Consider the following 18598-nt stretch of genomic DNA (forward strand, 5'->3'; position numbering starts at 1 on the left):
TCCTAACTCCCCGTCCCTACTTACTCTCACCCCGTCCCCGCTATCTATCTATCTTCATCGCCGGCGGCCCTAAACGACCGCGAACGACATCCCCCTCCCAACAATATCTGAGTACCGCCGTCCTATTTCGGCTTGTAAATCGACCATCAGCCAGCCCGCATCCATTCTCTTTTGCACTCTTTTTAATCCTTCTCACCCCAGTCTCTGAATACACAGATCACACCCCGGTGTTCCTCGTTCCCCAATCAGTCTCATTAATTAATTGTCAGTACGGTGTTCGGTCTCATTAATTAGTTGTCAGTACGATATTCCAAACACCACACGCATCACAGTATTCTGCTATAGTGCTGAGATTATTATTTGCAAATATTTCCATCATTTAAACGTTCAAGTACAGAACTGAACCTGTAAGGAGTCATCATGGATGACCACCGATAGACTAGAACAAAATATTTCTAACAGAGAAAAAAGCTAAAGTTAGTTCCCTTTTATAGGTTCACTTCTATGCTGCGAAGCGGTCGCTATGGGAACACCTTTGGTGTGACGAATGTCTGAAGCACCTAATACCATTACGCCATTTTTATTGGCCAGTAGCGTCATGTATGCTCATTTCAGCGTGCTATGCGCGATTTCATCAGATTTCTTTTCCTTCAGGAAGCGGATTATCTGTTGTCCGTACAAAAGTATTTTTGTCTATTTCTTTGCTACTTTTAAGAGCAGTTTAACTTCTCTCAAGCGGATACGATGAGCTACAGAAAATGCATTGAGAAAAAGCCCTTGGGCCATGCACGCATGGCCCGTTTATGAAGGCGTTCAAAGCCCCCACTATCGATGTGGCAGGTTGCCCCGATTGGGCAATCGGACAGCTTCCTGTTTTAGAGGTTCCCGCCACTCATATGCTTTAGGGCCCTATGCAGGGGGATCCATCTATAAGAATGAGTTTGCTAAGTGTGGTCACTTCGCATGTGCTTCCTGTTTTCGCAAACGTCAGCGGCTCTCTGCAGTCAGTCAATGTTTTGGCACCCGCAGTTCAGCAGGTTCCAAACATAGAATGTTTAAGGCCCCTGGCAGATTATTGGGCCGCATTGGCAACGCCTGCCCGAGATCTCGCAGTGGGTACTACATACCATTCGACATGGTTAAACCATCCAATTCCGAAAAGGGCCGCCTCCTTTCAGCAGGATTCTTCCCATGTCGGTCCATCCTTGGGAGGTCTCAGCTTTGAGTCAGGAGATTTTGTCACTCCTAGAGAAAGGGGCTATAGAAGAAATACCCCACATTCAGATGGAGTCAGGCTTCTACAGCTGTTATTTTGTTGTGCCCAAGAAGGATGAGGGTTTACGTCCGATTTTGGACTTGCGTCGCCTAAATCTTGCGTTCATAGAAAGCAAATTCAAGATGCTGACGTTAAAATCCATTTAGTCTCATATCCGAACCGGAGATCTAATGGATGCGTACTTTCACATTCAGATCGTCAAGAGGCACAGAAAATTCTTCAGGTTCACTTTTTGCGGCTCCAGGGTGTCCAGATTTTGAACTACCTGGACGATTTGCTGATATAAGCTCAATCACAGGATCTGGCGACAGAGCATCGAGACTTGGTGCCCAATCATTTGAGGTGCCAAGGATTGCACGTAAACCTGCAAAAGAGTGTTCTGCAGCCACATAAGCAAACAACTTTTCTGGTCGTGGACTTGAATTCTCGCATGATGCAGGAACATCTGTCTCCCGCACCTGTTCAGTCATTGCGAACCTGTCTGAGTCAGTTCAGAACAGGGAGTCTAGTCCATGTAGGTTTATGCCGCAGACTGATGGGTCTTATGGCAGCAGCATCCTCTGTGGTTCAGTTGGGCCTGCTCCACATGAGGCCATTCCAGTGGTGGATCAAAAGCCAAAACATTTCACCTCACTGCCACCCGTCCCGCAGAGTTATGATAACGCGCAGAGGCTTTCGCGCTCTGCATCCATAGATGAAACTCCATTTCCTTTGCAAGGGAGTCCAGCTAGGGGCATTTTGTCATTGCAAAACAATCACGACAGACGCGTCCCTTATGGGCTGGGGGGCACTCTATCAAGGACGCCCAGTTTGTGGAGTTTGGACAGAGGTGCATCGTGGCTGGCACATAAATCGTTTGGAGATGCTGGCAGTGTTTCTAGCACTCAAACGGTTCTTACCCTATCTGAGGGGTTGTCACGTTTTGGTCAGGAAGGACAACACGACTGTGGTCTCGTACCTGAATTGCCAAGGAGGACTACATTCTTGCCCCCTGTGCAGGTTGGCGAGACGTGTCCTTTTTTGTGCACAGACCAAGTTTCTGTCAGTCAGAGCAGTCCATGGTTATCTGAACTTAGGAGCAGACCTACTCTCAAGGTAGGGCTTGGAAGCCAGAGAATGGAGGTTACACCCTCAGGGGGTGAGCCTCATATGGAAGAGGTTCGGAGCAGAAGTAGACTTGTTTGCTTCGAGCATGACTACGCATTGCCTGCTCTGGTTCTCCCTGTCTCCTCCGTCGCCTCTGGGTGTGGACGCTCTGGCCCAGAAATGGCCCAGGACCAAACTTTATGCCCCCCTGCCGATCCGTTTGCTCTCAGCGGTTCTGTTCAGAGTATGGGCAGACAAAGTGGAACATCTGTTGTTGATGGCCCCATTCTGGCCCACTCAGATGTGGTTCTCGGACTTGGGCAGTCTGCTAGCCGGCCCTCCTTGGGAGGTTTCCCTTAGACACGACCTGCTGACTCAGGCTCAGGATATGTTTTGGCATCCTCGTCTGGATTTATGGAGATCATGGGTGTGGCCCCTGAGCAGAGTGCGTTAATGTGTTCTGGTCTCTCGGCGGAGATTACCGACACTATTCTTAACTCTAGGGCTCCCTCCACGAGGCACCTCTATGCCCTTAAGTGGAAGCTTTTTGCCTCTTGGTGTAGGAAACGCAACCTAGATCCAGGTCATTGCCCTGTATGTTCAGTACTGGAGTTTCTGCAGAGTCGTTTTTCAAAGGGGGTGGCCACTGCCACTCTTAAGTTTTATGTGGCAGCCATATCTGCTGAACATGTGCCCTTGGGAGGTGTTTCTGTTGGACGTCACCCTCTGGTTTCCCGTTTCATGCAGGGGTCGAGATGGTTTAGGCCTTTCCGCCCGGCAAGAATTCCTTCATGGGATCTTGTTGACTGCACAGTCCAGTGGCATGGATCTGACCAATTGTTTGTATGTTTCAATGGTAAAAACAAGGGAGATGCCGTCACCAAACAGAGAATGTCTCATTGGGTATTTGAGGCTATTTCTGTGGCCTATATGAGGCGCGTGGATTGGCTTCGCCTCTGGGTGTGCGGCTCACTCAATGAGAGGAGTGGCTTCTTCTCAGGCTGTTTTTAAGGGCTCTTCGTTGGAAGATATTTATGCTGCGGCAGGATGGTTATCTCCAAGCACCTTTATCAAGTTCTACAGTCTGGATGTGAGGATGGCTCCTGGCTCTTGGGTTTTATCCACTTGAGCAGACACTTTCCTCTTTCCTCCAGCTATCCTCAGGTGTTATGGTATATCGTTCCCATAGCTACCGCTTCACAGCGTAGAAGTGAACCTATGAAAGGGAACATCTCAGTTACGTATACAACCTTGGTTCCCTGAATAGGAAACGAGACGCTGCAATGCTGGCCTTTCCCATAACTTCAATAAGTGCTTCCTTCGTACTTGGAAATCTGATGAAATTGCGCATAGCACGCTGATATGAGCATACGTGAGGCGCTACAGGCCAATAAAATGGCATCATGTTATAAGGGCTTCAGACATTTGTCACACCGAAGGTGTTCCCATAGCGACCGCTTCGCAGCATCTCGTTCCCTATTCAGGGAACCAAGGTTACATATGTAATGTAATCGAGACGTTACAGTCACTTTCTTCGTACACATCTGAGTGAATCTAAATAGCTGTTTGATGTATTTATTTATTTTTGCATGCGCGCATCCCTCTTCTATATTCAGCCCTCTACGAACACCTTGGCAATTGAACCACCATTGGCTAGTACATTTTTTTGTTTACTCGCCAGACTGATAAATATATATATATATATATATATATATATATATGTTTGTTTATAAAATGGCACAGTTTTATAAATATCTGAAAGTACACTCTTAACATCAGTCAGTCAAGCATTATAATATGATAATCAATATTATTTAATGATAGAACTTTAGTAATCAGAATTAAAACTTGATAACCATGTATGAATGCATATTAGTCATTTTAACTGAACTTCGGACTGGTGGTGGTGCTTTTTTGGTCATTCAGGGTTTCTGTAAAAAAAATTAAAAATTGGGGAAAAACTAACAAAAAATACTGATAAGATAACAATGATACGAATTCTACTAATAAGAACAATATAAAACGCACCAAGGATTAATGAGCTACTGGATTCATGAACATTAATCAGGTTGTGTGCGTTCGCTCGAACTGATTTGCTGAAATGGGAAGATTTGCATAACGCCGCCCAAATGTTCACGCAAAGAAAGAAGGCGTAACTTTTATTCTCGCTGTAGTTTTGTTGTTTCTGCCGCCATGTCGTAAAGACGCTGTGTGCTTCGTTGTGAAAGCGAAACTATTTTGTTTGGTCTTCCAAAAGAGGACGATATCTGCTTCGTCATGCCTAAAACCGGATCGGCTTTCACCGTGGACGAAGCGGAGTCCATCACTATGGACCTCTCACATCCAGCACACTCCCTCTTTGAACTGTTGCCATCTGGTCGACGCTACAGAGCTCTGAGCACCAGAACGGCCAGACACAGGAACAGTTTCTTCCCTCAGGCCATCCATCTCATGAACACTTGACAATAACTGTGGAAGACACACTATTTATTCACTCATACACGTATATGAAGAATTCAAATTGTCAATTCAATCTTTTTGTTTGTCAAAGTACCAACTTGCATGTGTGTGTCTTCTGGAAAGATTCAATTTATAAATCTCTGAGCAGTGCTCATTAGAAGGTGACGTCTTGGCAGTGAGCTATTGATAGTCAACATCTGACAGGTTAATTTATTATCAGTTTTATGTCTATAGTCAACAACACAAACACGTTTACATGCCCGGCATGATTCAGTTCCATTTCACACCGCATGCACACATTCACATGTAAACATGTATTCTACAAGACATGATTGCCAGGTTAGATGTACAACAAAAAGGAAGATAAGTGGTACTTGGAAGTCCATATATAGATGTATGGATGGATAGATGGACATATAGAGATGGATGGAAAGAAGGATTAACTTAGTAAGTTACACAAATAGTAAGTTTGTGTGTTTATATTTTTGTCTAAATGTTTTCCTAATATTGGCTATTTTTATCAATCACATTTCCTCAAGCAAGTGGACCGTGTATATGTGTGTCGCCTGTCACATTAAATAGGTTCCCTGATTCGTCTTGGCAGTTGCAGACGCAGGTGCAGAAGAAAGAGAAACACCTGAGGAACTTTCACTAAACCCCTGACTCACACTTCAGTCTCTCTCTCTATCCCCTCTCTCCCTCTCTCTCAGCACAGCTGGATTGAACAGAATGATCACTGGCTTGAGGAGGACCACAATCTGCTAGCTCCGTACACAGCCAAAGAGAGCAGAGAGAGGGAGCGTGAGAGAGCGCACGCTCAACTATCAGGTCACCCAGCTCGTAAAATCTGTGGTGTTCTAACATTGAGAACAGAGAGGAGCAAGAAGACTTTACTTCACAGACACAACAAACACTGCGCTTTCAGAAATGCACGGATTATGGGAACAACATTTTGTGTTTACACCTTACATTTTCCATTTTTCAGGCTTTTTGGTGGCAGTAAAAGTGTAGCAGGAAGACTTCAGGAGTGTTTTCAAAGAGGACAGAATGAAGCAAACCTCTGGACTCAATGGCTGGATGAAGGATGCTATGAAGCAAAGAAGGATACATGACCTCTAACCAAACTTGAGAGGTAACAAACTTTTGTCTTTGAGAGTCTGTCAGCATTAATAAGGGACATTATGAACTTGCATGCCAACATTTCAAAACCTGCACCTGAAAGCATCTTCACCTCTTTGAATCTGATGCCCTTTGACCCTGACACCTGGACACCGAGCCCGGACATCATGCTGGGTAATGTGGTGCGCAACATTTCGTTTGGCTGTAACAAAAGTTGGGCTGATGCATCTCTCTTTCCCAATTTATCCATCAGTGGTACTTCCAGTGAAAAAACAGAACTGCTGTCATGGCAAAGGTGCAACGGTGAGACGAGTACAGAGGAGTTAGTTCGGAAAAACTGGGCTGCGCTACTGATTTTGGTTGTGGTCATTATTACGGTTACCGGGAACATTTTAGTAATCCTGGCTGTCAATCTGGAACGAAAACTGCAAAATGCCACCAATTACTTTCTCATGTCATTGGCAGTGGCAGATATGCTTCTGGGACTTCTGGTCATGCCTGTCTCCATGGTGACCATTGTGTATGGTGAGTCTGCTTCTATATTGACAGCAGTAATTGATTATGTAGGCAGTGATGTTTGAAATATATATATATATATTTACAAAGGCTACGTTCAAATTGATCTCATGGTAATTTTACGTTAAAAATATTAATTTGAAAAGGGGATATTGCATTAGGCTCAGAGAAATGTCCACTTGGAAAACGAGCAAGCTGTGGGAGTTTTGTTTCGGAGAACCTAAAACTATATTTTTGCTCATGTTGTTGACAATTACTTGTGTGTTTTTTACAACAGCTGTTGTAAAACTGTTTGATTCAAATGGATTATTTAGAATGGATTGCATATAAAACAAATAGTAGTCGACTAGTCGGTTACATAATTTCTGTTTAAACGTCTGTGAATTGGTCCTAGCACACATCCCTGGTGATGTCACAACCTTGAGACAGACGTGATTGGACTAGACAACGTATACACTTCAGTGACCCTTTAAATTATGATATACTATATAATATGTTAATAAAAACTGTTTTTTATAATATGTCAAGAAAACAAATTATGCACATTTTTCGAATTATATTTCTTGAGGCATGTAATATCAATAACCAATTATATACCCATTTTATTCTTGAAAAACTGCTTGCGTAAAGTAAGGTATGGTGTATTAACGTACACATTATTTGAAGTGACTTCTGCAGCATACAATATTTGTGGTATTTCATGGTAATTTTCTAACCTGGCACATTTCTGACTGCATTTAAAATTTTAATTCACTGTTTTCACTGTTCTATTTAAATTTCAAGTTTTTAAAATATATGGCCATGTTTAATTATCATTCCACATTGTGTTGTTAATTTAGTTTTAATTCATTATCTGTCGTGTTTCATCAGGGAAATGTTAATTTCTGTGTAATTTGTTATTTGTGTACTTAAAGTGGATGTGTTAATTGATCATTAGTGGCCTTGTATACACTGACGAGGGGATTTTCATGCAAACGGTTTGCTGGATGACATTATGGATCATTTTATTTGTCCCTATATTTTATAATGAGTCCAAACAAATGAAAAATGCATGGTTTAGCACAAAATATTTTATTTGGAGTTTGAAGATCTGTTTACTATTCCAGTAGGAATAAGAAATGTGTTTTTTTGATGGAGCTTGACAGTGAGATGTCATTGTCACGCTGTATTTCAGGCTGTCGTCTGTGTGCCCGAGGCAGCGGCTTTGAAGAACTCAGAGACAGAGAGGTTAAGATCGCACAAGAGTGTGCATGAGAGAAACATGCCACCCTCTTCACCATTTCCATCTCTCTGTGTCTCTCTTCTGTTCATCTGTCCCCTCTGTATTTGCTGTGGGAAGTATTAGTACTATTAGTCAGACTGTGGATGTGAATAAATGTCATGTCACTGTTTCCGGACAGAGTCACATGTTACAGCTAAAACCTTGTTAACATTTCAAGGTGTGTGTGAGTGGAATGACCTCTGCTGCTTACTAAATCCGTCCGTTAAATGGTCAGACAAAAGAACCCATTAAACATGATGTTGAGGGAGAATTTTGAGAGAAAGTCTAATTATTTTCTGCTGCGTACAGGCTGGACTGATGCTATTCAAATCCACTGGATGCTGGAGACACTCAGCACTTCACCTGTACTCGTATGAAGCAATTTGTCTTTGTCTCTTGGCTGGCTATGCTTTTTTTTTTTGGTTTTGTTGTTCAGGAAAAACGACACTATTGTTGCTTGAGCATTTTTTGGTCTTTATTCTTCCTAATTAATTGGCTTGATTAAACTCTTTTGTCCTTGTGTTTGATGGTTGAGTCACATTCTGTCTGTTCCATTCTCTCTTTTTCTCTCTCGCTGTCTCACATGCATGCATGTGCATACACAAACACAGTGTTTCCTGAGAATGTTGCTGTAAAAATGATAGATTCATTCATTCTTTCTAAAGCAGGGCATTTGGACCGTGAGTCTGTGGGTTTATATTTTCTTTAAAGAATATATTGGATGCTAATTATCATGAATGCAGCTCATATTTAGAGGAATAACCTTGTTTAACTGCTTAAACTTTGGCGTGTAACTCATGGTGGTAGAGATGCACCGATATTACAATTATGGCTGATACCAATAAGTCCATAATTATTTTCATATTAAGATTATATGAATATGTTTTGATATTAAATTTATTTCAATTATTCAATTGTAATACTTTCATATGAAAAATATATAATGTTTCATCTAAGTAAATTAAAGGGGTCATGAAATGGAGAATCAAAATGCTCTTGATATTTACACATACAGTATAAGAGTTTAATTGTGATAAAAATCATACTGCAGGTTTCAGAACAACCCAGTTTAAAATTATGAGTTATTCTTTTCTAGCATTCTGAAATGACAGGATTTGAAATCAGGAGGATCGTGACATCACGATTCTCCTTGTCATGCCCCATAACATGCGTCATAGATAGTCATATGTAATAAATATCTGCTAAATGACTAAATAAATAAATAAAATGTAATCAAGGAGGTTTGTTCTGAACAACACATGTCTGTCCAAAGCTTGTGACTCTCAGAACCGTTCTGGAGATGAGGTGGAATGTCCTCATATATTGAGCTGGCAGATGCTGAAAACACAGTGAGCGTCACGTGTGTTTGAGTTTGTGTATCGGACGAAACCGCGCCATTCATTCCGACTAAAATACATTTTGCTAAAATAATTGTTATTGGACAATAAATGTGCCATATGTAGAATTTTAAACCTACAAGTAAGTGTATATTTATGATAGCAGTAAATGTAAGTGACTGTTGTAATGGGGTAATCAAAATATAATGCAATTAGTCTGTGCTTTTGTTTTTATTTTCAATTTTAGTTTTGTGAATTTAACTTCTGCTTTAAAAAGCATTATTTTTGTTTTTAGATTCTAATTTTACAATGTTAGACTGTACGGTGCAATGAAGCTAGCCAATCATAACAGAGGGCGTTTACTTCAGTTTCTGCAGGTAACGGCCCTTGAAATTGAGTGAGTTTCACAGACAGTGAAAATTGACATTTTTACAAATATTGGTCCATTTTTGGTGTTAAAAAACTTTGTAAACTAATCTTGAGAAAACTGCGTTTCATGCTCCAACATTATAATGTACAATATTAAAAATTCATGTTTTTTTTTTTCAGATTTGCCAAAGATTACATACATTTTTTTAGTGTTTTTAAAGGTTAACTTAAAGGGAGTATCATATCATGGCCAACTTAATCTGAATGTACAATTGGAGGAATGCACTGCACATTTAAACGCCACTTGAATTTTCTTCAGAAAATGTAAAAATTGTCTTGTTTGGAATAAGCTGATTGATCAGATGATAATTAGTGTGTCTTTGAATTGATAATGGGTTGATTCAGCAGCCAGCTGCTCTGTACTGTACCAGCAGTGGCCACATGCAGTCACAGAGGAAAGAAGCTAATCACTATAATACTGTGGGCTGCTCCTCCAGTTCAAGACTGCAGAACAGTGTATTGCAACACAGATATTCTGATAAAGAACATTGTATGTAAACAAACTTAGTGTACACACATTCAGAGAGACTTGAAAAAGGGTAATTCCTGATGGACGGATGTCTTTCATTTGAGACGTGGCCTAGTGAATAATGCCCATATTCTGACACTGTTGCACAGTTGGGGGCAATGAGTTTGTGTCATTTTATATCTATTATCTATCCACCCACTTCAGTTTTCTGTCAATTTTTTATTGTACTAAAAAAAAGCCATAAACATAATTGAAAAAGGGTTATAACAGTAAGGTGGAAATTCACCAAGAACGAATTGCAACTGCTGATAGTGCTGTTAATTTAAGCAAATGTGGAAATCCAGCATAAATGCACCCACAAAATTAGCTCTGAACGCAATTTGCACACCATGTTTTCTCATCTTGAGGACTGTAAAGTATCTCTCCACCACTGCAATCCAGCCACCTGAATTGGCTCTTTAAAATGCAACAGGTCTACATGTATGATTGCCTATCATCATTTGATCATCATTTTATGATGTTTAATAGAAAATGTAAACGCCTTCACATTATCATTTGAGGGAATGTCTTCGTAGAAACATTTCTGAGAACCAGTGATGAGGATCAGCGAAACACCACTGAAACTTCCACTGAATCACTTGTAAACACAGACGGATTCCAGTCGTCTTAGAGGAGAGCAGAGAGGCTGAAGTGCTTTCAGAAGAGTGGAGATGACAGAGAGATCGAGAAACAGACACATCGGACAGAGATCTTTAAAAAGTCCACGAGAGAGGGATCACATCTGAAGCAGCAGGGGTGATAAAATCAGAGAGGAACTCCCACTGAGTTTCAGCAATGACGTACTAGAGCTGTGATGAAGCCCACACTGAGTAATCGTTTTATAGAGGCGTTTTATAAATAGCAGCGCATGTTTCTAACCCATTATCCAAACAGGTAAGAATAGCCGTGTGTGTGTTCATTATCTCATAGGAGGTAAGGGAGCCAAAAAAAATACAAATACAAATTTTGATCAATTTTCCTATTAGAAGTTGACTATTCATATCCAACCAAAAGTTAGTAATAATTATATTATATTATGTTATATTATATTATTGTAGTTTTTATTTTTTGAAGCAATTGAATAGTTAAAACTGCATAAACTTGATGTGACTTGATTCTAATGAATGTGAATGAAGGCACTAGTTTTTAATTAATAGCTACATTTATTACATAATATAATTCATAAGTCTGACTGTAGGCTGTTTACAGTTACCAAGCAATTTATGTTAATATAGAATATCCTGTATTAATGTGCCTTAGCTGTGTCAGATTTTCAGTATAGTCTTTCTTGTATGCTTGTATATTTTTGCTCTTCATTGTTCCTCTTTTGTTTGTGTTTGTTTTCCATAGATCCGGATGGAGTGACAGTTAGGGAAGCCAAAATAAATGGGATCAGAATACACGCAGACACTAATTTCCCCCTGATTCTCTAAAACCTCTCAATCTCCCAAACGGCTCCACAGCAGAGCTCTGGCATAATCCCCCTGCCACGTCATGTCACCATGACGATAGAGTGTTCCAGAACAACACTCAAAGCTCAATAGCTGCTGTTAATGCAGCATTGATGGTTCTCTGGCACAGGTGGTCTCTAGGTTGCCACGGCACTCACCAACTAAAAAGAGAGGAGTGACTTAATGAGCAGCATGAAGGGCTAATGACGAGCATCTGCGTAGACACTTAAATATATCTTTCATTTAATTCTCATTAGGGTCATGGCCGCTTTAAGCACTTGACAACTGTGCCACATCAGTAATGGCTGTTTAACTATTCTGTATTGAACATACACCTGCATTATAGATCTGGGGTGGGCTGTTATATCTTCTGAACGGATATGGATAGCCATCATCACGTTCCTAAATGTGAGCTGCAACTCTTTTGTGTCTGCTGTTACAGCATAAAACCATGTGTCTTATTCACTCACCACCCGCAGTTCAGTTTAATCAGGTGCTAACTATGCTGGAATAGCAAATTCAAATTGCATTCAAATTCAAATGTGTATTCAAATTAAGTCATCGTCATTCTTTTTAGCACAAACACGCCTCCTTTCTATGTAAATTAGGATTACAGATTGCACTTCATTAAATATAACTCACCTCGATTTGCCTACCTCAGTTAGCGTTGCCAAATAAAAGATTTATATAGATCATGGAAGCAGTTATTCATCAAACGAAGATCAAACAATGGCGTTATAACCAGAAATATATCCAGATGTGTGGTGTTGTTGACAACATTTTCTCAGTTTAAAGATAGTAAATAAGTAAATAAGAGTGGCACTAAACCAACACAAACAGCATGTGCAAATAAATAATGCTATCAGTATGCGCAATTCATTCACCACTAAATGATTAAAGGAAATAATAATAACAACAGATTGATTGGAAAAATGTGCCTCTATACCTACATTTTTGTAAAACTCCAAAAATGTACATACGCTAGTGCCAGTAAAACAATGTTATTCCTTTTAACACAAATTATAATTACAGGGACAGATATCAATTAATAAAGACTTACTTTCGCATGGTTCCTTGCACAATACTACGTTATGACCTCAAAACAGTTATAACATAATGCATGATTTGTAAACTAATACATTTTCATGTTTGCATCACATAACTAGCTTCATATGTATGCCTTTTCAGATGTAGTAAACTTGCTTGGCAGCTCACCTGGTACAGCACTGCACTCGCAAAGTGATTGGGTACAAGTCCTCTGAAACATTATTCTTGATAAAAGAGCTCAAAGACATGTATAAGCAAGCTGAAAAAGCATGGTTGCTTCAGCAAATGCGTTATCTCACGTTTGAAACACTCTGTTAGGTTTGGTTTGGGGTTTGTGTACGTGGTACGTTTTTTTTCAAATGCAATAGAGCATTATTAGTGCCACTCACTGGACATTTAATTTTCGAAGTGCTGTGATATTTACATAACCTAACAATGTGAACAAAGTAAAAACATTGCCAGATTCACATTCATCTGTTTAGGATAAAACTGAAGACACTTTTAGGGCCCGTTACTGGACATTTCACTTTGAAAGTGTTGTAAACCGCACAAGAAGCAGCATAATGTAATTTTGCAGAAATGTCGCCACAGGCACTGAGCCTAGGTTGAATAATAAATTGCTCAAAACGAATAAATAAAAGTACATTTTCAAAAATTTAAATTTCATCATGTTTAGCATTGGTTCTCATGTCTTGTATCTCATTGTGACTCGCCAGTTTGAATATGTGCAAGTACAAATTAGATTTTTGCTTCAGAAGACATAATATAAGATTTATAAGGACTATTTTTCTGCAAATTGTATGATTTTTATTTTTTTTTTATTTTTTTTTTTATTTTGGAGTTTGATAGCCCCTGGTCACTGTATGTTTACGGGGAGGAAAAGGCATCAACACTCTTTAAAACGTGTCCATTCAGAAGGGTTTGGAAGAAAGATGATTAGGAAAGAATTCCATTTGTGTATGAACTCATCATACACAAATGCAGTACAAACAAGAGGTAAAGAGTGAAGTGGTGAGAAAGGTGTGTGGGTGTGGGGATAGGAAGGGGTGATTAATTAGTCTGATAGATTGAGGGCTGCTTAACGAGGCAGAGGATGAGTTCAGGAAGGGTCAGGGAAAAGGGGGTGAGCCAGCGGTATTGTAATTATCCTTCCACCGACACAAATGCACACAGACACACTCCTCATGACATTACAGTGAGATTTCTTCCTGCTTTAGGCAAATATCATATAATTTTTTTTTTCTTTTTTTGACATGGTGACACACAGTGATGCATGTAATCGTGCCTTCAGTGGTCATTTCACTGGCATCCGGCTCAAATCAGTGCTTACATGAAATGCATTTCAAAATGTTCTGGCACTCTAAAGTCAAGTCTTTGCTAAGATTTCTCATTCAGCTTGCTGAAATCTTGGGCTTGTGGTAAGGCAAAGCTTTTAAGGTGGCGGTGCGTGTGTGTGTCTGTGTATTCATAGTTAATGTTTCCAGAGAGGCTGTATGGTTAAATTCACTGTAATTGCATAAACAGCACTGCAAATGGGGACGTTCCATAGACTGATTGTTTTTGCTTCCATTAAATTCCATTATATTTTTTTGTCAATGGGAACAGAAACAGATTAGTTATCAACATTCTTCAAAATATCTTCTTTTGTGATCCACAAAATAAAGAAATTCATACAGGTTTTGCATGACATGAGGGTGAATGACTATCCCTTTAATTTACTACATTGTAATACCATTTTAACAAATGAGGACATCCTCAAATGGAGGTTTTGTCAGATTTAGCTCAGTTCTGGGTATAGATTTGTCCCCAAAATATGGTATATACACACTGCTTTTTAAGGTGTCCTTCAACCAAATCAGACTATTATCCTGCTTGGCCAGATAACATTTGGCTTTCCTCTGTGGCACTGGCACAGACCTACACTCTACAGATTTGAGGGAATTTGTCAGGTTGTTGTTGGGTCTGAGTATTAAATGAGGGGTGATTACGCCTTCAGTAATTAGGGCGTCCCCTGAGCCTGTACCGATGAGCAACTCCAATTAGACAAACTGTCTGAAGGGTTTTAAATCGAGTCTTTGCCCTTCATTTGTTTCCCTTTCCCTTTCAGTCACAAGCACAAACACACATACGTGTATGGCATTTTGAATTAATGGATTATTAATTAGCCTCTGGTTTTGATGTGGCGTCTCTTGTTTGAGCTTTATTGAATAAAGCTACAACTGGAGAATCCTCAGAGCGGAGAAATGGATGACGTTCTTCATCTCTCATAGTCTATTCATAAGCACCTCTTCTGCCTGCCAGTGATTGACCTTTTATTATTTTACTTCTATGTTTTCCTGTTTGTGCTTCTTTCATCAAGATTTTTATTTGTGCCATGATGCATACCGCTACATCAAACAGTTCCCCCATCTTAATATTCTCTAAAAAGACCTTCATCTCTTCATATCATAAGCCCTGATCCTCTCTCTCTCTTTCAACTCATGCTGTAGGCACTTTCCACGAAATGGGGTATAAAATAGGCCTGAAACTCTTTTTTATTTTTCAATAAATAGTCATTTAAATGAAGTGCTTAAACTTCTGAATATGTTGATCAACGGGCTGAGAAGACCAACCTAAATATTATATAAATATTATAAGTTTTTATAATTTTTTTTTTGTTACTATTTATTTTCGGTGTGGTTTGATGTAATATCATAAATCACATAAATACAGTTTAATACTGTCTAAATACAGTTTAAAAGCCTGATTTGTGTGGTTTTACATTTTTGGTCATTAAAATATGCTCAAATGAATTACATTTTATATTAATTTAAAATTAAAATATTAAATAAAAATATGGGAATAAAATTATAATAAATTAATGATAACCATTTTAAGTACGATGAGTTTGATAGCAGTTCAAATTATGATTTTAACATAAAATAAATATTTAAAATTATGATTTTAATTGTTGGATCTGTGGTTGAGAGGAAAACAGGAAGATGAGATGTATCCGAATTGTGCTTTAAAAATGCATACCATTTTCACAGAGAGTGCCAGTCTGTATACTGTCACATGGCTAAAACCAAATATGTTTATGTTTGAGCCGTGATGATGGCAGTCTGCATCTCATGTTTATAGTAAAACGCATCTATCTTTAACTAGTGTGTCACCCAGACTTCTTTTTATACCTCAGTTCATAGTGAAGACAGGAGAGCATGGGAGCTTTTATAAGCTAAGCTAATGCTATTTTCTCACAGTTTATCTCCTATGCTGCTGCATGCATTTATCAAACCACAAACTGAATTTTAGCTGAAGCCCAAACTGATTTTCTTCTGCAGAGAAATTCACAGCATCTTTTTTGAGCATTGAATTCAACTGTATGGAAGCCACAGGTTCTCTGTCACTTTGAAAGAACACAGTAAACACAACACGCACAGGGAAACTAAAGTAATACTGTGTTGACGTCAGTACCGTCGCAAGGGCTGTGCCAAGTGTGCGACCGCACAGGGCCTCGTGCCTCTAAAGGGCCTCGCTCCTGGCCTGCATTTGATGTCGTTTATGTCTAATTTTTATTACTGTTTTTCCACCTATTCTGTCCTTCGAAAGACAAAAATAGTCATAGCTGATAGACAGTATAAGACTTTGTGTATGAGAATGAGTAAAGCTGTTTGTTGTCAGGATGACAAAACGTTTTAAAAGTTAAACTTTTAGGCTGGTCTGCCTCAGTGGTCCAACAGCGCTCGTCAATGTCAAAATGATCGAGATGGCCAATCAAATCAAAGAAGGCGGGTCTTACTGTCACTGTCACAATGCAACGAGAGTTCGTGGAAAGATGTAAGTAGTACCAAAGACTATAGAATACCCAAGACGTGTCACTCGTATAGTTTTGAATGGGGAAAAATGCAACACTCAATATGGCCGCTCTATCGAACGAAGCCCTGCCTTCTGAGCAAAAGAGCCTATCGCTAATCGGTAAAGTCAGCGCGTCACTGCAGCTGCCGTTAGAAATCCCGGTTGCTATAGAAACAGTCAACGCTCTGAGACGTGCGGTTAGGACTGCGCATGCGCACTGGCTGATCTAGCCTGAAAAATAAGCTTTTTTAACGCTATTTGAGCAAAATAAGCATTTTTTGCCCGAGAGGCGTTTCAAAGATGGCTGCCAAGTGACATGACTTGCCTTAAAGGGACTTTGGTAGTACTGTATTAGAAAACTGTTTTACGATAGAAATGTTCAGCGACCGACAGTAATAGACTATGATGCAAACTACTCAACTTTTTATGAAATTTGGCTGACGTAACAATCCAATAACAAACCTGAGTGAATTCCGATGAGGAATGATGTTTCTAAAACTCTGGTATGTGATTGTGTGATTGTGTGGTCTCTGTTTTGGTGATTGATGGTCTTTATCATATTTTTGCACACAAGCTCTGTACTGTCATTCATCCACATATGACCATTCTTCCCTTCACTTCCTCTCTCTGCATGTAACCCATTTCCTACAGCTCCTCCTCCTGTTATCCTCTCACCAATTTCTTTTTCTATATTTTTCTACCTCATTTCCTCTTCCCTTGAAAGACTATTTTCTTTGTGGCACTTCATTTGTGTTGGCTCTTTTGGCTTAGCCTTTGTGCTTCATTTCAGTCTTTTGTCAGTGACAAAATAAAATCTAGTGAAAGCGCTCCTTTCATAAGAATGTACCTGACAGTAACTGCAAATTGCTGTAAATGTATTATTAATTCAGCGTTTGTGTCTGTTCTGTACAAAGTGGCAGCAAGTGTTAAGACTGAAATTTACAGTTTCACTGATGAGTCTTTGGTGGATGGTCATTTTCTGCCTGACTGCTCAGAGCAGAGTGAGCTAACGCTATTGCACTCACAAAACTGAACTAACTCCTCACCAGTGGCTTCAGTGTGCTTGGTGGCTGGCTGGCTGGATAGATAGACAGGCTGACACTGTGGGTATACAGACAGATATTTGTGGCACTTCATTTGTGTTGGCTCTTTTGGCTTAGCCTTTGTACTTCATTTCAATCTTTTGTCAGTGAAAAAAGAAAAAAAAATCTAGTGAAAGAGCTCCTTTCATAAGAAAGTACCTGACAGTAACTGCAAATTGCTGTAAATGTATTATTAATTCAGCGTTTGTGTCTGTTCTGTACAAAGTGGCAGCAAGTGTTAAGACTGAAATTTACAGTTTCACTGATGAGTCTTTGGTGGATGGTCATTTTCTGCCTGACTGCCCAGAGCGGAGTGAGTTAACGCTATTGCACTCACAAAACTGAACTAACTCCTCACCAGTGGCTTCAGTGTGCTTGGTGGCTGGCTGGCTGGATAGATAGACAGGCTGACACTGTGGGTATACAGACAGATAGGGTATGGATATATGGGTATATATACAGGATAGATAGACAAGCTGATAGATAGATAGATAGATAGATAGATGATAGATAGATAGACAAGCTGATAGATAGATAGATAGATAGATAGATAGATAGATAGATGATAGATAGATAGATAGATAGATAGATAGATAGATAGATAGATAGATGGATGGATGGATGGATGGGTGGATGGGTGAATGGTAGGGCTGGGTGACATGGCCAAAAATATTATCACAATATTTTTTCCATATCATGTGATATTGATATTTATTGCAATATTCATTTACCATTAATGGGGAATAAAATACTTTCCTCATGTTTGTTAGACCTTGAGTATAAATGTGAACATAACTTTGTTTGTTCCCAATTAAATTCCACAGAGTGAGATACCTTTTAATTTAGGCCCCCATAAAATCCATTTTATTTTCACCTAAATTGCTTTTTTCCATTTTATTTTTTTCTGAATTCTGTGATTTATGATTGAATAAAAATTGATTTAAAATGGTGTCTAATAAAATGAATTAGTAAAAGAACAGTTTGATACTTATTTTAAAATGTAATCAGTTTAAATTAATTTACAACAAAACATTGCATTTTTGTTTGTATGATATTCCTTAAAAATACTATTATTATTATTATTATTATTACTTTATTAATTTTATTTTAGTATACAATAATACACTAAAAAATGCTGGGTTGTTTCAACCCAACTTTGGGTCAAATATGGACTAACCCAACCGTTGGCTTC

The 18598-nt window shown here is 39.3% G+C and overlaps 1 protein-coding gene across 1 annotated transcript in view; it reads left to right on the forward strand.

Annotated features, from left to right (window-relative positions):
• Positions 1-5831: 5831 nt before the first annotated feature.
• Positions 5832-18598, forward strand: part of LOC107724025 (5-hydroxytryptamine receptor 2A-like) — a 25385-nt gene continuing 12618 nt past the window's right edge. The window contains exon 1 of the mRNA XM_016532785.1: positions 5832-6466. Coding sequence (XP_016388271.1) covers positions 6004-6466 — 463 coding nt within the window. The 5' untranslated portion in view covers positions 5832-6003. The remainder of the gene's footprint in view (positions 6467-18598) is intronic.

The sequence above is a fragment of the Sinocyclocheilus rhinocerous genome, unplaced genomic scaffold (assembly GCF_001515625.1).
Source record: "Sinocyclocheilus rhinocerous isolate Xijiao unplaced genomic scaffold, SAMN03320098_v1.1 scaffold2230, whole genome shotgun sequence".
In the NCBI taxonomy this organism is placed as follows: domain Eukaryota; kingdom Metazoa; phylum Chordata; class Actinopteri; order Cypriniformes; family Cyprinidae; genus Sinocyclocheilus; species Sinocyclocheilus rhinocerous.